The sequence below is a fragment of the Miniopterus natalensis genome, chromosome 2 (assembly GCF_054644295.1).
Source record: "Miniopterus natalensis isolate mMinNat1 chromosome 2, mMinNat1.hap1, whole genome shotgun sequence".
Taxonomy (NCBI): Eukaryota; Metazoa; Chordata; class Mammalia; order Chiroptera; family Miniopteridae; genus Miniopterus; species Miniopterus natalensis.
This window is the reverse complement of record NC_142082.1, coordinates 164,981,605-165,004,327: the sequence shown is the minus strand read 5'-3', so window position 1 is coordinate 165,004,327 and position 22,723 is coordinate 164,981,605. Positions and strand designations below refer to the sequence as shown.

At 45.2% G+C, this 22,723-nt stretch overlaps 1 protein-coding gene across 4 annotated transcripts in view; it reads left to right on the top strand.

The window, feature by feature from the left end:
• Window positions 1-22,723, top strand: part of ETV6 (ETS variant transcription factor 6) — a 215,802-nt gene that overhangs the window by 123,906 nt on the left and 69,173 nt on the right. For 2 of the 4 annotated variants that reach the window (XM_087814788.1, XM_087814787.1), the window contains exon 3: window positions 18,252-18,353. The exons of the other annotated variants lie outside the window; for them this stretch is intronic. In XM_087814788.1, the coding sequence (XP_087670914.1) occupies window positions 18,252-18,353 (102 nt within the window). The remainder of the gene's footprint in view (window positions 1-18,251; window positions 18,354-22,723) is intronic. 4 annotated transcript variants of the gene reach the window in all.

The following is a 22,723-nucleotide window of genomic DNA, read 5'->3' as shown; positions in this document are numbered from 1 at the left end:
GCTGAGCATTTACTTTAGACAAAATCCCCACTCCTGAATGGGACCCACAGGATTCTGATGGATTACATTTAAATTAATCCTTGTTTAGATTCAGGTCTCATCTGCTAATGGGGTTCAATTTTCTTTCATCTTCTGTAAAACCAAATAACCCATATTTGCAGCTGAACTAAGGGAGAAAAGGGAGGAAATAAAACATTTTGTTTTATTTCCAAGCAAGTGACTCAGAAGGCTCTATATGGTTATTTTGAGAATTAATAGCAAACCTTTATATTAATAGCAAACAGCATTGGTTAGAATAATTAATAGAATTATGTAATTATAGAATAATTAATAGAAATCATAGTTGGGGGCTGGAAGGAGGTTGGACGATACAAGATGCAGAATTGCAGAGTGACCAAATTCATATCCACTAATGTTTTTACATTATAAAAGTTTAAGTGCTTGATTCTAAGGAGAACTTCCTTATTTAAAAAAATTATTCGCCCTGGCTGGTTGGCTCAGTTGGTTGGAGTATCGTCCTGTGTACCAAAAGGTCGTGGGTTCTATTCCTGACCTAGGTTGCAGGTTTGATCTCTAGTTGGGACATTTACAAGAGGCAACTAACCAATCGATGTTTCTCTCACATCAGTGTCTCCCCCTCCACCTTCCTCTCTTTAAAATCAATAAAACATGTCCTTCAGTGAGGATTAAAAAAAAAAAAAAAAAAAGATCTTCAAATTCTCTCTATAGCGTTGGAACAATGGGAAGTAATACCATAGCCTTCCGTTAGGTAACAATACCTAACACTTACTACGTGCTGACTAACGCAGGCACTGTCTAAGCACCTTACATCCGCTAACTCATTTAATGCTCATCACAGCCCTTTGAGAAGGTTCTGTTCAAATGAGGAAACTGAGGCACAGGAGACTAAGCTGCTCGGAAGCGATGGAGCTCCTCTGTCACCTGACCACGTCGCTGTACTGCTTTGGGATGCTCACCGCAGGTGCCGGACCGAGCTAGCAGAGCTGCAGGCGTTTTAGACATAAGCCAGGGGACGCCAGGGCGCTCCTGCTCCTCCCTCATGTGCTGTCTCACTCAGAGCCAACGTGACTCTCCTGGGGGCTGTTAAGACCGGTGAGGCTCAGACAACTCCGACATTACTCTGTCGCAGATGGATGGTGGCAGCCAGGATTCTCTCCAAGTCGGATTCCGGAGCCAGTGGAATACCCCCCTTCTCTCCTTCACACACATTACCGTTTGCTCCCTTTTGCCTCTCAGGAAGCGGGAGAGAAAGCCCAGGATGAGTAGGTGCCTCTAATCAACCCGTGTTACACCGGGTGACTCAGTCTATTTCCCAGGCATGAACCGGGCTGCATGGTACATAAAGCCCAGGGAGGAAGGCGGCATCCTTTTTGTTCCTAGAAGAAATGACACTCTTTTGCCTTGACACCAGGGAACTGTGCCCTCCAACTCTAGTTGGTGTTTTGTTTTTTACTTCTCCCCTTTGTTTGTTTGTTTTTCATCAAAAAGATACGAATGCTGAGGTCATCTCAGAGAAATCTAGAATAAATACCATGAGAAAATGGTCCCTCTGGAAGGCATCTTGTTCTCCTGCTGTTTGTAATTGTGAGGCGCTCAGCAACTGGGCAGCTGGAGGGGGCTAAATATAGCCCGGAGCACTGACGTGCACTGAATCCTGCTTTCTTAGAAGCACAATGGGAGCCCACGGAAGTCAGGGAAGGAGCAGTAAAGCCCAGGCTGCCTCCCTCTCTCCCTCTCTCCCTTTTTCTCTCTCCATCCTGGACCTCAGTGTGGGTGTGAGGATAGAGGCAGCTCTAAGTGCACTTAAAATAGCTTTTGGAACTGGACACTGGCTGAGCTCAAAGGCAGGGAAGATGCTTCCTATAAAACCGGCCCCTGCCTGACCCTTGAGCCCAGGACTGTTCTGACCATTCTGGTCTGGGCATCTGGGAGCATGTCCTTTCTCAGCCCAGCTGCTCTGGGACAAGCAAGTTTTCTACTATGAGTTCCAGGCGTTGGCGCCTCACTGCTGCTCCGGTCTCAGATATCTTACTCTAACCAGACTCTCTGTCTAAAGCCTGGGGATTAAAAATAGCCTCCCGGTGCTGGCTGTGGGACTGAAGGAGAGACTCTCAGTGAGCAGAAGGTCGTCTTGACTCAAGGCACCTGACTCATACCTGTGGGTTTCATGGCACCCAAGTGTTTAATCTCTTGAGGTTGTTATCGTTTATGCTATACCAGTGCCCATTTTTCATGGCTTTGCAAGATAAAACAGTTGTCTTAGATTTGTGGGCATCAGTATCATTAGGAGTCTGGATTTTGGCAGGAGAACGCCATCATTTTACTTGGCGGTTCCCGAAACAAATTGTGCCTAGTTATCTTTCCATGCAGACATCAGTGGTATTTGCTCCTAATGCATACATTTATTTGTTATCTCTGTCCCATTTGGCAGTAAATACTTCAAAGAAAAGAGTCACGTCCCCTACTTTCATTTTAACTGCCTACAAAACTTAATAAATCCTTGTATACGTCTTAACATGTTTTGTGACTATTGAATTGACCAAAACAGTCTTTTCTTTCATATCCATGGCACTCCTCTAGAAAATGGCGTAAATACCATGTTATTTGCCCGACATTCCATTGTCTGAGGCTCTGTTCACCGGTAGTCTGAGAGTAATCAGTGTGTGTATGTGTTTTTAATAGTTTCATTGGATATGAACTGCATCTCTGCCTTTTTTTTAATTTGTAAGATTGCCTGCTTCAAATTGAACCTCAGAGTATAATATTTGTTAAAAAAAAAAAAAAAAAAGCAGGAGAAGTTAAAGCAGAATAGATTTAAAATGTAAATTTAAACATGGATACATTGAAGAAGGCCCTAAAGTTGAAGAGCAGGGGCCCTACCAGTCCGCTGGTGGCTGGAGTACCCAGCACCGGGCTTTCCTCACAAAACATCCTGCCTCCAATTCCCGTCCTTTGAACAAGGGCCCTGTTAGCAGAAGAGCACCAGCTATCTGGCCTTGGTAGTGACTCGAGGAGGAGACTCTCCAAGGAACACAGTCATGGAGACTTCAGAGAGCCAGAGCAGGCCTCTTCACTTACAGTTGAGAGCCATTGCAGGCGATACAGAGCTTTACGGGTTGGTCTCCTAAAATCCATTCACTAGGTACGGTGCCTGGCTCAGAGTGAGGACTCAGTCAGTGTTGGCTAAGATGCAAAGAGGCTCCCACCTGTATCTCTTAGCTCAGCTTCAAAAAGCCTAGGAAAATAACACAGTATATTTCATCTGAGTGGCCACAGCAAGTCCATCCCTTCAACTGATGACTCTCAAATGACCTCAGCCACATTCTTCAGATTGTTCCCTTTGCCTCTGAATGAGGAATCCACTTTACACAGGTACATGCAAACACCTCACCCTCCAGTTCAGCTACCATCCTTTAAAGAAGGAAAGTACCTTGTGAATGAAACCCATATGAAAAGGACTGGTTATGATACATTTGAGATAAGAGGGCAGATGGAGCTTTAGGTCTTGTGCACAGGTCACAAAGGAAAGGAGAAAAGCACAGCGGCCTAAATCACCATGGCCAAGATCCACGTGTACCTGTTTATGCCACATTCATCTTTGCCCCACATGTGCCAGCCCTGCGACATTTACCATTTTCTTTAGCCCTCGCAATGACCCACAATCTGGGTGGTGTTGTCCACAGCCTATAGCCGAGGAAACTGAGACTCAGTGAGTCAGATGACTTGTCCAGGGTCATCAAGCTAGTGAATGGCAGAGTGAGGATTCCCAGCCTGGTGAGGTAGGAACAAAAGGAAACAGCTATCCTACCCTCCTGGAGTATTCACGGGCATTGAAGGTACTGACCATCTTAGAGGTGGCATTCGTCCTTCTGTGTCACTTACCATTGGAACCAGAGCTCCGGCTGTGTATTGTCCATACCTGGAACCCATCAGGGACACCGAGGCTGTGCACAGACAGGGTTTTCTCTCTACAAACTTTCTTCTGCTCTTTCGCTTAAGAAATTGAATAGCTCTGAGGGAACATTGCTTGAAGTAGGGCTTTATCTCCTTTCTCAGAGGCAGTTAGATGTCTTTCCTTCAGTGAAAGATCCTTTCTTTCCTGTAAGAACCTAGAAATAGTTTGCTCTTCCTCTGCTGTGATGTTCCTAACAAATCCGAATCATGCCATAGGGACGGCTCAAATTTTGAGAGGCCATCCATTCTTTCTGACACTATTATTTTTATTCATACAACATGCCTAGCACTAGTCTAGCCACCAGGAACATAGACATTGACACTCACAGGTCCCAAACCTCAGCTATGGCCACAGAGTCAGAGCAATTGGGGAAGTTTCATTATCAGATAGGGGAGGAAGGCCAGGGCTGCCAGTTGTCAGTGAGTGTGGTAGGGAGGTGGGGTCTAGCACTAACTTTGGAAACATGAACTAAAGGAGCAGATAGCAGAACCCCAGCCACTGAAACTGGGATTCAATCATACGACTCCTGTTATGGAGAAGGACTAGAAGATAGAGCTGGGTGGGAAACCAAGATAAGGGCCCCATTACGGTAAAGACTTTTTTCCAGGTTACAGAGTGCGACCCAGGAAGGCCAGCAGTGGGGTGATTCAATACTGATTCCCTGAATGACTGCTCCCAAGCTTCCTCTTGATAAAGGGCGGGGTTGAGCCTGGAGTCTGGGTGGAGCTGACTTATAGCAAGGGGGTTAAGTAAGCCCAGCTGGAAAGGTTATAGGGCCACTGGGGCAGGCAGCCAAGCATCTCACTACAGTGAAGGCCCAAGTGAAATAAATAGGACTAATATTATGCGCAGATCCCTCGTACGGGAGAAAATGGACACGGCCAGGTTTGCATGATTTGAAGAAAGGATTTTACTTCTGCAGTCTCGTAGACCAAGAAGATCGCTAGAATGCTTATGACACAAAATAGTTTTGTGTGATTTGTTTGTTTCTTTATAGTAGGAAAAAAAAATCCTGCAATTTTTATTACCACACAAGGACAAGATTTCAGAAGATTATCTTTCTAGCAAATACCCATCAACTATCTATCTGTTCTGTGTCAGGCACAGTCATTTGTTCTGTGATTCCAAAATCAAATAAGGTCCTTCTTGCCCTCAAGAAACTTGTCATCTCTTGGGGAGAACTGAGAACGAAACCACACATTAGAACATAGGGCGCCTGGGGACGCACCTCAGGTCACTGGCCCACAGAGAAGGCGCGATTGACTCAGGAAAGGAGAAAGTGTTGAAGCTGGGTTGTGAAGGAAAGTAAAAGTAGAGACGAGACCGAGGAAGGTGAACAGAAGTGCAGGCGTATGAGGGGTTCTAGAAACAGTCAGGAGCTGGTGGCTGGAGTGAAGAGGAGGGGTGGAAAATAGAACTGGAAAGATGGGCCTGAGGCCTATTGCGCTAAGCTGAGGAATTAAAGTTTAGCCCCACGCCGGGGGGCAGCTGTGGAAGGGATTCAGACAGGAACGTGATGTGCTCCTCTTGTGTGTTTAGAAAGACTGCTTTGGGACCTCTGTGAAGGATGGACTATGAGACAGGAGTCAGTGAGGTCAGCCGGGAGGGGAATGAGGCTGGTGATGCTCACATGCTCAAATTTTTCTCACCCCACCGTCGTAGCCTCCAACGTGTAGGCTCAGCTACAGAGAAGCCCCCCAAATGTGAAATACTGGCTTGTGGGCCATTCAGGAAATGGTGTCCTGGTGCCCAGACATGGGGGAGATGGAAATGACTCTCTAATAAGGATATAAATTATATTAGGGCACATAATATAAGAAATTGCAGAAAAGTTTAAAATCTAAATCACTTCGCGGCCATGATATTTATAAGAACCCCAATTTTACAACAGAAAAATGTATAAAATGCTTTGAAGTTGCCACCCCGATCCCCCAAAGCCTGCCTACCTTCACTTTGAGTTACAAAATAAATATTTAAATGTCGCGCCACCGTGTGAGTGGTATTTACATTCTCTCTCAGTTCAGCGCTCTCGGGCCCATTTTGCTAGTATTTGTTTTCCTTCGAGGTGGGAGTTAATTTAGTCACACGTTCGCCTCCTGACAATAACTGCATTTTTTTTTTTTCCTGAGGTAGCTTTCCCTCCAACCGTTTCTTGTTGTTCTTACCCAAGACCCAGTATCTGCCAAAACAAATGTATGCGAGTGATAAACGCAGAGAGGAATGTCTGTTGGACCACAGGAAATTTCCTGTTCAGGAAGAGATCTCGGGAACTTCCTGCGGAGGGGTGCATTGTGGGGCTTTTGGCTGCGGGCCCTTGACCACAGCTGCAGTTGACTAGAGGCAAGGGGGGGAGGAAGAAGGGGAGACAGCTACCCACAGGCGTTTTTATCCATGTAGCCTCGGGACAGAGAATGGGCTAATACAGGCTCAAAGGCTCCGAGTGCACTTAAATGTCTAGTGTCTCCAACAAGTCTCCGTTATTGCCACCCACCTCTCACAGCATCCCAGATGCTTCCTTAGGGCCTCTGAACACAAGCACTGTCGCATTCTCTGTGCCCTCCTCGTCCCCCAGTCACCGCTGGGCCCGCAGGTGGTGGCCACCGCCTCTGGAGCCCCACCAGCCAGTAGGAATCGCCTGACTGGCCTCAGAACAGCTCCTGGCTACTGCTGCCCAGGCCTTGGAGTTGGTGGCCTTTTTCCATCCTGAGTTATTATGGTAGACTGGATTGGCAAATCCAATTTATAAGCACAATCAAAACCAACAAGAGAGCTTTGCTCTCTTATTCTCCCTGGCTGTTCAAGTCTGAAGTCCTGATTAATGCCTCAGAGCCCAGCTTCTCAGCTCCCTGCGTGGAGTGCATGGCAGGCCTGGATCCTGCTCCATGGGGAAGTTCTGTGGCACTGTGGTAGGGAGGTGACATGGCAGGCCTGGATCCTGCTCCATGGGGAAGTTCTGTGACACTGTGGTAGGGAGGTGACATGGCAGGACCTGGTGCTTCAAAGCTGAAAAGCTGAGACTGATGACAGGGATGTGACTAACCGTGTCACCCCTAGCTGTGTAAAGGGCAAGTCACTTTATCTCTCTGCATGTCAGCTCCTTTGTCTAACCTGGGTAATAAAAAATCTTTCTTTTCCAGCATTGGCGCAAGGGTTAAATCAGATAACGTATAGAAAAATGCCTTCCCCAAGGCAGACGCTGAGAGTTTTAGATACATTTTCCCTAGAGTCTATCGTCATTACAGATTGGAAACTACTTGGGTGTGGCTCGAGCTAGAGTCAGCGGAAAGGCTTTGAGGGGCCTTTTACCCTCAGTTTCTGTGATTTGTGTTTAAGGAAGTTTCTTCTAGAGCTTCTACTTTTCACCCAAGTGCCAGTTATTTCTTTACAGCCTCCTCCCGCCACTTGACGGAGTCCATCTCTGAAGGGCAGGGCTTGTGTTTGTCTCAGAATGAAAGTTGCACCTCCGTGCCGATGGTGTCTCCCTCCAGCAGGGGTGAGGAGTGACTGTCTAAGGACCAAAAAAGAGCTCACCACATTTCTGGATCATGTAGAAGTGCCCTGCCCTCTGTGCATCACCCACCTCGTTGTCCATCCCTAATGCACAGCCCCTATTCATGTACAGGGCCGGTCTCTAAACATGAATTTCTATTCTGTTCTGTTCATTTGTGTGTCTGCGTCACCTGCTAGAGAGTGCCTCCTTGAGGACAGGGGCCGTGTCTGCCACATGGTCTGAGCTTAATAAAGGCTTGTGAAGTTGAACACACTGGATTTTAGGGGAAGAGTTTCAAGGAAGCCTTGAACCTGGGACTTAAACACATGACACTCGTGATATGTGTTGTGTGAGTGATGCCATGCTAGCCAGGCTGAATGGTCTTCATTATTATTAAAAATATGCTCTGCTGGCTGTCCCCTGTCATTTGGCCTATGAGCTCCCTTGTCCCTTTTTTAGTTTCCATTTTCATGGCCCCCATTTCTTCAGAAATTATGTTTTCTTTTTCTTCTCCCTTTTTTTTTTTTGGTTTGCCTCATTCCTCCTCTAGAAATTTGAAATGCAGGCCTGTTTTTTGCAACAGGCCTATAAACAAAAGGCAGTGATATTGATCCTTGATAGAGTGAGCCCCCAGGATTTTTTTAAAAAATGGGGTTCATATTTTTAAATGTTTTTCAAGAGTATGGGACCAGGTGTTCACCAGAAAGAATTAAAAAGCAAAGGTATCTAACAGCAAACATTGAGTGTTTAGTCTACCCTCTGAAGTAGTACAATTACATCATGGTTTTAAAAGTAAAAGCAAAAGTATGGGAAATACAAAAGCAGGGAGCCATAGTCATTGAAAAGCTGTCCTCAGTCTCACCACGTGGCCTTGTGTTAAGATGTTCTGAAGAGACTCCCCGCAGCAGAATGGCAGAAATGTGAACAGAGGGACATAAATTAGCTGGAAGAGAAAAAAATAGACCCTTCACTGACCTTTCTTTTTAAAACTCTGACCTTGGCCTTTAGAAGAAAAAGGCAAAAATTATTTTTATAGAAGTTATCTGATTTAATTCAAGAGACAGCTCTCTGGCTATGGCTTAGAGCAATCAGACCCATTTCCTACATTTTGAAAATGCTTCTTACAGTTGAAAAAATAAAAACTTGTTTAATGAGTCTCGAAGTAACCAAAAAAAAATTGGGCAATCACAATGCTTCGTTTCCACAGCTGGTGCTCTGTGTAGTTCAGAGACTGGGAAATGGTGTGGTCCTGCCAGGGCCAGACCTCTCTCTTCTGTACATAACGTACCATGACCTGGGCGTTTGCTGTAGGGAAGATATTGTTATGGTTAAGCAGGTACTATTTTATATTTTACATGACACTTTACAGTTTACTAGTATCGATGAATGTATGGATCTGTCTTGTTTGAGCATCACAATGCTCCTTGTTGTACAGATGGGGAAGCAGATTGAGGTTAAGGGTGAAGGTCGCCCAGCAGAACCTGCACTCACATAAGGTCTTCTTTCTCCAAGTTCAGTTTGGCCTGGGGTGAAGTTGCTGACCAGGAGGTGAAAGCCAACATGTGCCAGTTAGTAAGCAATTTTCTGACAAATCCAAGGCCAAGGGAAGTAAAATAACTTCTTTGTTTCCCTCTCTTTCTTATGCTGTTCACCCCTCAACCCCCTGGCCACTTCCAGCCCTGCTCACACCCACCCCCTTCTGCCCGCTGCCTCAGCCGCCCCTGCAGTTTCTGTGGGGGACTGAGGGACCTTTGTTTGTGCAGTTAAGAGCTTCCTCACAGGAAATTTCCTGTGATGGAAACTCTGGGGAAACTTCCTGTTGGTTAGGACACTGCAGGGGGCTGATAACATGAGCTACTCCAACCTCCAAACCTCAGCTGCCAAGGAGGGTGGGATGCTTCTCCCACTTTTCTCAGAGTCTGGGAGGGGAAGAAAATGCACATAAGTGTAGAGAAGACTCAGGGGGCTCACATGGGTGGCATTTTCTAGAAGCTAAAAGTTACAGCTGTGATCAGTAGGTTCTTCTAGAAGATCAGCCCTCACAGTTAAATGGACTGCTTAGATTTCTAATGAGACTGGCACCTGCCGGAACATTCTGTCTGGAAGGATCGAGGGCTCTGGAAATGGTCTCAGGGCCTGGATCTGATTCTTTCTATATCATTTTAAAACACATTTCTATAACTCTTCAATGTTATGGATTTATGAGTACTATAAACATTTATTTTCAGCTGCCACTTACGGGCTGGGAATTTTCATTAATGACGATCATTGGCAGTCACTGTTTACTCAACACCGAGTGTAAATCTTCTGGGGTATATACCGCAGGACGACCAATCTGGAGCCAAAGAACAAAATTCTTCAAGAGGCTTTACCTACTCTGGGTCTCTGGTGGACTGTATTGTTGTTTTGCTAGCATTCGGCCAAAGTTAATTATTCCTAAATCATCCCTTGGCGTTGAACCTAGCTATGAATATCTCCAATATTGGGAATTCTGTAGGTTCCCTTAGCAGCTCTCCTAGCCCAGCTCGTAGTTTAAAAGTTTGGTCTCCTAAAGAGGCTGAGTTTTCCCTGATGACCTGTAGACCCATTACTGCTCCCCCTGCCCTTGTTGGATAACAAAAATAATTGACCTCCGCTTTTTCTGTTTCCCTATGGCTAGGCAGTTACTTGAATGATACCTCTTACTTGATTCGTTCCAACCCACGTCCATTTCTGTACAAGTTTCTTAATAGGTATTGTTTATCTGGTATAAGGTTTAACGTGGCCTTTCCCCCCCTAAAATGCACTGGATTTAATGGACGCTTTTACTTCGCATCTCCCCAAACTCCTGCCACAGGCTAATGTTCTTTCTTGCTTGATTTATGGGAAATGATCATCATTCCAACATCAGAAAAAAAATCACTGAACTGAATATATTTTTAGGTGGGGTTTTGTGGTTATATTCTTGGTTCACATTGCGAATTAGGGAAGCATGAAAGAAATTGCAGTTAACCAGGAAGAAATTTGCTGGCTGATGTCTGCTTGTTAGACTCATAGAGGACAGAGACCCTTGTTCACCTTTGTAAGCATGGTATTTTATAATTTATTGACACATAGTGTTAGTAGGTGTTTGTTTAACGAATGAATCCTAAAAGTCGAGAGGGAACATGTTCTTGGACTTAGTTTATTTCAAGAATGTATAAAAGTTTTGAATTTTTTCAACTTTTACCGTGTTTTGAGTATTGATCTTCAAAATAGTGAATTATCAATGATGAGTTGATTTTGTAAAAATGCCTTGGGATAAAGCTTTAAATATGGAAATGAAAACTGATTTAGTTTGGGGCATTCAGAGGAAGCATAGTGTCTGTTTAAGTGTTTTGCAATATGACTGACTTTTGGTTTTATATTGTAGAATGGGATTAACTGCAATATGTTATAGAGACACTGTTATTGTAGGCTCATTTGTCTACATAAGAATAATTGCCATTTTCAATACACTCTTACTTTAAAATAGATCACAGTGGTGTCATAATATCTACAGACTGAACCAAGGTGGTATTTTTATTATTATTACTATATCATGGTCTTCATCAAACTTGTATTAAAGTGCTACAAGACTCTGCTGTGCAGTCTTATCTTTTTAGGAAATCTAGTTAGTGTGTTAGAAGCACCGCAGGCTTTGAATTCTCAGAACTGATTTTTAGTTCTACTCTTGTTCTATTCATTCTTTCAACAGATCATTTATTGAGTGACTACTGTATACTGTATACTATGAGGGACTATGTGTATATCAGTGACCAAGACAGATATGACCCCTGCCTTCATGTTGCTTACAGTGTAGTAGGGGAGGTAGATGCATATCAAGGAATTAATGAACACTAGCCATACAGTTTGTTTCGCATGCAGAAATTAGAGTAATCTGTTGTAAAATATAAGTGAATTCATGTCATTGCACTGCAACTACACTGCTGCCTCAGGGCCTTTGCACTTGCTGCCCTTGTTCCTCTAGATTTTCCCATGGCCCAGCCTCTCACCTTATTCCAGTCTCTGCTCAAGTATCACCTCCTTAGAGAAGCTTCCTTGACAGCTCTATCCAAACAGCACCTCCCTTCATTCCCCTCCCCTTTACCCTGCACTGTTTTTTTCACAGCACTTTTTACCCCGATTTGTAATTTTTTAAATTGGATGGTGACCCTTAGGTGTCTGTTTAAAAGGCAATTGGTAGTTCTCTATGCACAGGTGGGGCTTGATACCTGGTAGGTCCAACTGTGTGGTCCAACTGTGTGGGAATCTCACTGTTTCATGAGAGACTCCAACAGAGATTTGGGCAAGTGAATGAGCCCCAAAAGAAATCCTGTGGTCTCCTGCTTGAAAGGAGCCAAGCGGGGAAGGGGCTTGAGGTTCTGTCATTCATAATGCAGGTTTCCACCGAGTTCCCCTGCGTGCTTTTCATCCCTGTTCTCTCCTGGACCTGCTGCTCTCTGACTCAACCTGATCAAGCGAGCAGGTGTTCTGTCATGTCCCAGGAGGGGCAGGGCTGGGCTGGGGGAGGGGGGTACTGACATGCCACAGGCCCTCTTACTAGTAGTCACCTCTGCTCTCCTCCTGCCTTCAAAGACCCTTGGTACTTCTAGTTTCTGAGGTTGTTTTGAAATCCTCTCAGGAAAACCAGCTGGTTTCTTTTTTTCCCCCCTCTTTTTAAAAAAATATGTTTTTATTGATTTCAGAGAGAGAAAAGGAGAGGGAAAGAGAGAGATAGAAACATCCATGAGAGTCATTGGTCGGCTGGCTCCTGCAGGCCCCCCACTGGGGATCAAGCCCGCAACCCGGGCATGTGCCTTGACTGGGAATCAGTCTGTGACCTCCTGGTTCATGGGTGGACGCTCAACTGCTGAGCCACACCAGCCAGGCAAAACCAGGTTGTTTCCTGTTGGCATTTTCCTTGCAGGCACATGGGGGCCAGCTGTTCCACTCTGCTAAGTCGAATATCAGTTGTCCGTCTGCTTTCCATCCTCTGGAGTTTTCTGTACCGCTCTCAACTGCCATTGTTTTCTCTCCCATTCAATCTCTTTTATATTCCTCTGCTGTGGCTTGGCGGGCACTGGGGCAGGGGCAGGAATAGACACAGATGTGACTGTTTAGTTACACTTGAGGGTAAGGGCATTGACTTGGCACTACATGATGCTTTGAAAGCATAAAGTGTGGCAACGTGGCCTAGTTAGTTTATGGTATACATTTAAGAGGAGATTTAAAAGCTTAGCAGGAGTTAATCGGGTAAAGAGGAGGTAGGATTGTTTTGGGGGAGGGGAATAAGATGTTTGAAAGCCCTGAGACTAGCAGAGCATTTGGTCTTCCAGGAATGGCAAAAGCCAGGCAAATGACATTTGAATTTACTGTGGGAGACCAGAGTGACACATTATAGAACTGCAAGGGGCAAAGACAGTGAGGTAGAGAGAGGCTAAGTCATATTTAGGATTTTGGCCTTTATTCTAAGGGTAACGAACAGCCATGACTGTGTTAACTGTGTAACCTTGGACCTCACAAAATCTGGTTCTACTTTCATAAACCAAGCACAGTAATCTCTACCCCATAGAGTTGTCAGCATTAAATGGCATCATGTATATTATATACTATATCGACTTAAAATTATCACACTTGTTTGCTGAATTCCATCTTTTGGGAAAATGAGAAGTTATTGTAGCCACTCAGTACAGTATAATCAGAATGTCAAGTCGAGGAATCTTTGAGGTCAAGTAAGTAAAAGATATAAAGTAAGAAACTATTTGAAGGCATTGTTGTGGGACCCAAAAGTCCAATCAAAGGGAAATTTCAATTGCCTACACCCCAGACTAGGGTAGACTTGCAAGACGGCTTAGAGGTTAAAGGATAGAATTTGACAGTATTCTAGCTATGCTGCAGAAAGAATACTGCATGGAAACTTAAAAGCTTATCAGTTGGTGTTGGGAAATGTAGAGGAAGCGGGCACCAAGGAGAGATGCATAGTTCTGTACCCCAGTGTCCTGGGCAATGCAAGTCGATAATGAAGCAGTCATCTGAGGTTTTCATGTAAAAAAGTTTCTTGACATGTGCCTTGCAGCGTGCTAAACGCTCTAGACAACAGATAAGAAAATATCAAAGAGGAGTCTCTTGTCCTCCAGAAACTTTTAAGCTTTAATATATTTATTATTTTAAAGAATCAGCCGGCGAGTTGCACCCTCAGTGCAGGGATAAATTGGCCAGTTTCAGGGCTCTGTGATTTGTACACATGCACGTGGTCATCCTGCCTGTTGCCAGCCGGCTCTGGAGAAGCTGGTGAGCTCAACTCTGTGAGCTCACCCTGTGAGCTGGGGAATTAGCCTTAACTCATGACCTGACATTTCTGGACATGCTGCACATTTCTTAAAGGAAAGCAGTGACTTTTAATAGTCACTTGATGATGTCCCACCACCAATCAAGTCAATAAATAGAATTGTCACACTGACAAATGTTCTTGGGTTTCTAGAATTTATTCCGGGTTTTAAAGATGCAAGCAAATTCTGAGGCCAGGTAAATTTTGGCTGTAAAGTTATCTATTAAGAGGCAGTGAGATTCACGGGCAATGGATGTGATTGTATGGCTTTTTACAGCTCAGTAAAAATTAGCGGCCGTTGTAAATTGTAGTAGAAGCAGGCATCTTGTTCATTTTGATCTTAGAGAATTTTCAAGAAAATAAATACACACTAGAGAATAGGTGGGTTTTGCTAGCGTATTTCAAACATCACTTTTATTAAGCACTTGCAGAAATGTGTGGTGGTAGAGAAAATTGGCAGAGTGAAGAAAATACAGAGAGAGTCACATGGGCTTTCAACGAGCATGTGCGTGGTCAGGCTTCCAGTCAGGAAACAGTGGCGCTGGGCAGAGGCCTCTGTGTTTGCTGGGCTCATCAGGCCTGAGCAGGTGAGGCTCAAGGCTGCGGGGTTGACAGCTGTGCCGTGAAACCTCAGAAGTGAAAGTTGTTTTTATTTCTGTGCCTGTTGAAAGGTGGATGACAGGACAAGGATAGTCTCATAATAAAATAATATGTAAAGACTAACCAAATAACCCACTTTAGGTTTTACTCCCTGGCAGGCAGGAACACATAATGTTTAAAGAGGGGAAGCTTTACGTAAATCTGCCCATGTAAACTAACCACCTTCCCAATGAAACAGATGCACCTGTCTGGAGGCGGCTTTGTTCCTAGAGCAAAGGTGTCTTGGATGGGACTAACAGATTTTATTTCTTTTCTGGAAAAATAATTGTAGGTGGTATCAAATCACCTTTTCACTTGACCCAAGAACTCTTACAAAAATAGGAATTACTTTTGGTACTTGAGACACCAGCATTTGACCTACATTTTTTGTGCCTTAGCACATTTTTCTGCAGTAATCACAGCATAAATTTTTCTCTCTGATATCCAGCAGCTCCCTTCCCCAGTGATCACCGGCAATAACCCACTCAGAAATCAATGAAGGGATCATGAAAGAGAAACATAAACTTCACTTGAGAAAGAATACCTATACAGCATTTCCAATATAAATCTTTTTTCTTTTTTTTTTTTTGTCAGCAAAGTTAATTGTTCTCAAACATTTGATAACATAGTTTGGTCCAAAATCTTAGCTATTTGAAAGATGCAAGGGGAGTGGAGTCGGGCCCCACAAACCATTGTGATAGGAGTAACTCCAGCTCCAACATGAATTTTATATTTTTCTTCAAAATTCCAGCCACACCACCTCCACCCATCCCCACCCATCCCCCATAGCATGCCATAAGAAGAGGAAAGTACCTGATAAGGTGTGCAAGAAAGCTGTACGGAAGAGGGTTAGGGCAGGCAGTAACATGTGGAGAGGAAATAATAGAAGCGAGTGGGGTGCCTAGGAAAAGTGAAGGTGTGCTGGGAAGAGGAAGGATGAGTCGATAAATGTAACTTCAGGGAATTCATCCCCAGCCGGATGACCTATTAAACATGACAGAAAGTGAGGGGAAGAGAAGCAGTGGGTAAAGGGGTGATGGAATGTGTCATTGTCACGGAGGAAGGAGAGGAGGGGGGAAAGTACTGTGGAATGAGAGGGAAGGGCACAAAAAGAATATAGGAAAGAGATGGAAGAGATGTGAAGGAACAAGAGAAAAGGAGCTGTAAGAGAGGAGGAATGAAAATAAACACGTACAATTCCTATTTTCAGATTCGCTCAGCCATAGCTATAGAAGGAACATATAATCAATATAATTGATTTTCTATTCTAATGAAGAGAAGAATTATATGGATGACCCAAAATAATAGCTCATTTTCAATCATTAGTATGTTTTGATTTAGGGTATGTTTTTATAATTATATTGAACTAAATATATATTTGTCTCTCTGTGTGTGGTGGTGTTTTAAATATTTTTAAATACATTTTTAAAAATAAAACAGAGAGGCCACAGAATACATAGTTGATTGAGTAGAGCCAACTCTTTACCCCTGGTTTAGTTGCTTTCTGCACCCTCCTTTGGGCTAGGAGGATCAATATCTTTAGATGCCCTTTAGTCTATAATAAGGCCATGACCCCCACCCACCCTCCATAAAACCCTAATCTTGGCAATTGCTTAGAAACTGGGGAGGGAGTAGAACACTTTACTTGCAGCCTTCTGTGAGCTGACCCTGAGCATGGGAGTGAGCCCCAGCCCCTCTTCTCCTGATTCCCTCTGGACAGGGGTGTTCCAGAGCGAGAACCCACAGAGGGGCTCAGAGTGATTCGGTAGCGCCATGTCTCAAGTTGGAAATTCCTGAATGTGAATCCATGAGGAAAAACACTACTTCAGCACAGAAGACCAATAATTCAAATGCGTTTTCAAAGACCTAAAAAGAGCAGGGCATGGCCTGCGCAAGGAGGGTGCTCGTGCGAGTACCTTTTTCCTTATCAGGACTGTGCAGAGCAGGACCAAGCGTATGTGTCACGGAGGGGAGAAGTGGAAGTATGAATTGGTATAAGAAGCCACACAGAAACAAAAATACCTGTTGAGTCTTGGGGTTACAGTTGGCAAGATCCAGTCTAAAACCTCTATGATGCTCAAAGTTAGCAGGATCCACATGTGAGATTTTCCGTTTCTGATGAGCATTGACCTAGAGAGCTGGATTGGGTTCATCTTCACTAATAACCTACGCCTTCTGGAATATTTGAAATTATTATTTTCTTTTTTCTTTGCTGCTGCTTCTATAGATTTATAGTAGGACTTGGGGTTAGACAGACATTCCAGGTCATCTAGTCCACCCCCTCCTGTGCCAACATCCCTCCCACCTGTGGCCTCACTGAGTGATGACTGTCTGCTTTCTGCTTGGATACTTCTGTGGATGGGACCTTACTGTTTCCTAGGCAGTCTTGCCATTTTTAAACAGCACCAGTTTTCAGAAAGTTCTTTAAATTTGCCTCGTGCTCTGGTGGTATCTAGAATATGGGGCTCATCTAGCATCTAACTAGAAATGAGAAATCCTGTTTCCATGATACAAAGCTTGTCAATCAGTAGGAAAAGCAAGGCAGGTTAGCAGAGGCTGGCGACACTTCCAAGAAGCAGTGTTTCCTGGAGCATCCTGTGGTGACCTGCCCCTGGAGTTACTTGCTTATCTGCCTAGTTTTAGAGTTTCCAGAAAAGACTCACTGCCTCCGGAATACTTCCCGGCCCTTCCTTTGGTGCCTGGCTTTCTACCCTTAGCAGTTTACTGCTTGAGCATGGATTTTGGTTAAACATATCCACACAGACCAGGGAGATAGCTACTTTAGCTCTGGGTGGACATTTCACTTGCGCATCCATCATTTTTAGATCCCTTCCTGGAAGCGTGCGTTAATGGTGCCAGGGGAGGGGGAGGAAACGCAGATGTTTTGATCACTAGGTCACAAGTTTCAGGGGAAGGGTAGGTAGGGAGGAGAAAAGAAAAGAAAGGTAACATTTCTGAGTGCCTGCTGAGGATCCAGTACCTTCCTATGTGTTGTTTTCACAACAACCCCTGCAAGTTGAGATCCACTTTTTGTAGATGAGTTGATGAAGACTAAATGTCCTGCCGGGTCATACGCTGGTCAGGGACAGGGCTGGGATTTAAACAGAGCCGCCTAATCCCAGGCCTGGGCTCACTTATTATTCCATGATGCAGTCATCAAAGGGAAAGAGACAAAGAACTGGAAAGCTCAGACGGAATTTGCCTGTTTCAGAATTTTGCATAGGGCTAACCCTGTCTGAAAGCATCACTGTGGAATCTCATGCAGGTGGCGGTAAAAGTGGCTTAATCTCACATTTATATAACACTAAAATATTTTACTTGTAATGAGGTATTTGTTTATAAGGAAACATTCTCCACTTGATTGGAGTACTTTCTGTTGTTTTCTTATTTATTACGATGGCTGTTTCCACTGTTGGGAGAAATGGACTGCATTCCTACTCTTCATGTGAATCTTGCACAGATCTCGCCTTATTACCAGGAGGCTGGTGAGGATCAGCTCTGAGGGCCTCCCACCGCTCATTCCTTTCAGCATTGTGACTAGGCTGTGGCACTGGGTCACAGTAAGCAGACTGTCCATTTCTGCACAGGTGCCCTCAGGGAATGGCACAGGCCTAATTCTCAGTTACCCCCCACCGCACGTTAGTCACCGCAGCTAATGCAGCAAAGCCCCTCTAGCTCCCATGCTGTCACTGACACTCCCTCCCTCAAATGCACTTAATGCTTGTCCGGGATTGTTTCCTGCCTCTCACTTCGGCATCTTTGGGAGAGCATCGTGGATTCACGGTCTTTGAGTGAATTTCCCTGTTTTCCTGAAACAGGCCGCCATCAAGTAGACTTTGGGAGAAGATCTCAGGAGAGGCCAGTCTGTTCTCCCCCGCTCAGTATTCTCTCACAGCAGCCACAAAACCACGCTTTCTCTAGTAAGTACACATTCCTACGACTCTAACAAAAGGCTTCTGTGAGCCTAAAAGCGGCAGGGGAGGGGACAGTGAGAGGGATGGAAGATTTACGGGGTTTCATTTCTTCCTTGCCGGGGACTGTATCGTGTTTGAATGCAGTTTGGAATCTGCTTCCCCACCACATGGGGAAGTAGAAATCTGCCCTAAAGCTGCACAGGGACCCCGATGGGTCTTAATCCTCTTAGCTTAGTGATTTCCTGCCACTCGAGCAAGTGACGGGGCTCTGAGACAGTCAGGAGGCCCAGAAGCCCCAGCCATGGGGACTGGGCTCTGAGTTCACCGGTGTGACCTGCTTCCCTTCGCTGAGTCGGCTCCTCAGCCAGGCCCACAGCCTCCAGCGCGAGCCACAGCCACAGCTAACCTGCCCTCCCAGGATGTAGGGCTCATTGTTTTAAAAGACATAACGGAAGTCAGAATTATTTTTCATCTTCCCGATTGGGGAATTGAATTCTAAAGAGAAAGTTAGCATTGAAAAACGCCTCCCCTCCCCTCCGCTGTCCACCCCCGAGGGCACACCATCCCCCCCCCCCCCCCCCCCAGAGCACACCATCTTGCTGTCTGACCCCGAGGGCATACCGTCCTGCCGGCCTGCATTTGACGGGCACCTGCTTGCCTGCCTGACAGTGCCAGGCACTGGGGACCGTGGGCTTGGCCCTGCTGCCAGGCTCATCCTTTTTCAGTAGCAGAGTTAATGTGGCCATGACTCAGAATTAGGGGACCCCAGATGCTCGGGAAGTGAACTAACTTCTTTTCGGTCCACAGTGGACTCATAGTCAACAGAATAGGTTTCATGTTCTAATGAAACAGCGCAGAAGCTCTGTCCTTGGTGGCTCCGTGGTGTGTGGTGTTCCTGGAACACTCCCCCGCCCCCCTCTGTCCCTCCTCCCTCTCTCCTTCATTGCATCTTTCTTCCTTTCTTCAAGTCAGAGCTGAGAACTGTAATTCTAGCCCAAATTCCTTTAATCAAAGGGTGTTTCTGAACATGACCTTGAAAAGATGCCGTCTTGTAATATGCCCATCCAGAGTGGCATGTTGTTCCTTGGACATAGGAAAGGCTGGAGAAATTGTGCACTCCATCTCAGGAGAGCCTGTGTGGCTAATGGTTAGGGCCCTGGGCTCAGGATTCACAACAACAATAATGCAAAGAAATGCACCTGCAGCCTAAAAATTTAATAATGAAGAACAACTTACAATTATATAGCATTTTTCTTCCAGGGAGTACCAAGCACTTCCTTGTGAATTCTGCCCTATTCTCACAGAGCATGAATTATTTCCTAGAAATGATTTAGACTCTTGGAAAATGCATTGATTCTTTTAACCATCATGATCCCAGTTACAGTAAAACCCCTATTATCTGATTTTCTGTGAATTTGTAAAGCTATTATTAACTGGCACATTCTATATTTCACCCGTACAATGACAGCTTATGTTTATAATGGTGACCCCGGACTTCTGTAAGATCCCATTCAGGAATCAAAGAAAGATTAAATTGTATTCAATAGAGGTTTTCAATGTTGTGTCTATTTTATTGTATTTAAATCTTTTTAAGAGAGGCCCAAGTTATGTCCACCATGATTTTCCAGGGTGGTACCAAATTAAAATATTTTTTCTTTTTTTGACATTATCAACCAAACTTTTTAAAGTAATATTTCAATATTTGAGTCCAAACAACAGAAGAGTAAGTCGCAAACCTGACAGGGAAACAGAGTTTTTTGGAGTCGGTGTGGCAGAAATGAAATATCCTAAATATGATCACCAAACTGTGGGACAGATCACCCCAAACATTCCCGCTGTTACTCTGTCAGACCTTAGCCCAACTCTACATGCCATGGTTTGACACCGTCATTCCAAGACACACAGTAGTTTAGCATTCACGTCATATGGCCCAGATCGATGGCCCTCCTTTTGAGCTCTGCAACTGTCTCTCAGGCTCTGTGAGATGCACTCTGAATTGTTTTCCTTGAAGGAAACCTTACATAGAAAACCAAATGCGATCCACAATGAGGAGATTTTAACCAAGAAATTACAATTCTACAAGCATCCCAGAAAGGGGTTAAGACAAAATGCACCCAAGGGAAGAGAGGTGAGCAGAGTGCCCCTCCCCACTGCCTCTGCCTTGCATCCAGCTCTTCCCCAGGAAGTGTGATGCCAGCTGCCTTCCAGGGTAACCAGGGTCCAGAGACAGAGACCTCAGTGCTGCTTCTGCAGATTAATCTCAGAAAGCCACGAGCTGGAGCCCAACAAGAGCTAAAGGAGAAGGAAACAGAGGACCTAAAACAACAGAAAAGAATGTGCCACTTCAGTCACACACGTGGCTGGAGAAGTCAAAGCTTACCATGAATTGGACATCTGCTTATCAATTAATGATGCTGGGTGGGAATATTAAAGACCCTTCCTGTCCATTGCCTCATTTGATCTCACAACGGCCCTTCGAGGTGGGTACAATAGAAATAGTTATTCCCACCTTACAGATGAGAAAACAGGCTCCAAGGCAGTGCATGCCTTAGCTAAGTCTTCTCCAGACAACGCAGGTGACAAAGCCTGGACTAAAGCACAAGGCTTCTAATTCTCATCCATGAGTCCCTGATGGAATAGGGGCCACCCTTTAAGGTAACTGCCCCCCCCCCCCACAGGGCCCTGTTGTAAACAGGTGGACGAGTATAGAGAGGACCTTATAGTTCACTGACCCATAAGGCTACCTCTACTTTCAGAGCTCGGTGTATTAGGTGAACCCTGGACTGAGAGCCAGAGACCTCAGCTCTAATCCTGGCCCTACCTATACCTAGTTGAGCAACTTGAAGCAAGCCACTTAGCCTCCTTCCCTTCTGGTCGCTCAGCTGGAAGTAAGAACTCTAAGCTCTGCACCACTGGCCCACCTGGCTGTTGTGAAGGTGAAATGAGATGAAGCGTGTGTGTGAAAGCCCTGTGCTGCTAGATATAGGGTCATATCTCCACTTCTAAAGATGTGGCTCAGAGGAGGACATTAGGTGAAGGGCTTGGTAGATGCGATGACAGGTTTGGGGATATTTGTGGACAGGATACAGCAAATAAATTCATTTGACTGGGGGCAGAGAATAGTATGCTGGGTGTAGTAGAGAGTTGGACACTGAAAACTGATGCAAAGGGCAGTTCCACACAGTTTCTGCCTCCCCCCCTCCGCTATTTACCACCTCTAAGGATGACATGCCCAGTCCTTCCTGGGGTGGTAGATTACAAAAGACTTCACAGACAAGGTGACCCTTGAGGAATCTTAGTACAATTCAAAGTGTGAATGGTTCACCAGGCAGAAAACAGCAACAGCCCATCCCAGGCAGAGAGGGTGACCGGTGCAAAGGGCAGAGAACAACACAGTGCCTCTGGGAATTGCAGGCATGTCCGTGTGGCTGCAGCTAGGTCAGCCAGAGGGCGGCATGACCAGTTAAGCAGGAACTTAGGCGGCCCTGGGAAGCTTCTGAAAGTGTTTAAGCAAAGCAGCAACACATCAGCTTTATGTTTTAAAAAGACACTGCCTCAAACTCGGTGCTCAGCTACCTGACCCTTTAGGTTTTTATTGGATAGAGGAGAGGCCTCGGTCTGCGAGAGTCAGAATTCGTCTTGACCCCCTTGCTCCGTGTGCCTGCAGCCAGGCATGTTTCTCTGCCTGAGCCAAAGGATGGTGGGGCACACGGAGCCGGGAGCTGAGTTAGAAAGTGTGGGAGGGAGTTGGCTGAAGGGTCTACACCACCGTTGACAATTTGATAGCACTAAGTCACTCAAATTAAACTGTCTCCCGCTTTTCTTTTGATATTTCAATGTAGCAAATGGAATCTTTGATCAGACGCCAGCTTCTTTCCGTCCTTCCGTTGGACTTGTAGCCCACTTAGAATTCAGAGGTTCGAAGTCCTAAGGCAGCGACAGCGTGTGCCATTCCGTCCTCAGGGCGGGCGGAGGGGCTGTACCCGCCAGCCTTTAGAGCCATCTGGCGAGGAGCTGTGACACCGGGGGGCTGGAGGACCTGAACTTCGGAGACAGGCTGGGCTGTGAGTGCTGGTTCCACCACTGGGCCTCGGGATCTTTATCAGCTGTTTAACTCCTCTCCCCGCGCCTGCATTTCCTCATTTGGAAAATGAGAACAGCAGTCTCCACTTGCCAGAGCTTTTGTGAGGCTCACACGGATAGTAAGTGGGGCAGAAGTAGGTTTAAAGTTGTGAGTTCACTAAACACAGAGTTTATTCTTGTGTTGTTAATTATTGTAGTATTTTCCATATGAACAACTGTAAACCTACTTCTGCCCCACCCTGTATAGAAAAATCTGTTTGTTTTTCCTTTAAATATCAGAAGTTAACTTTCTT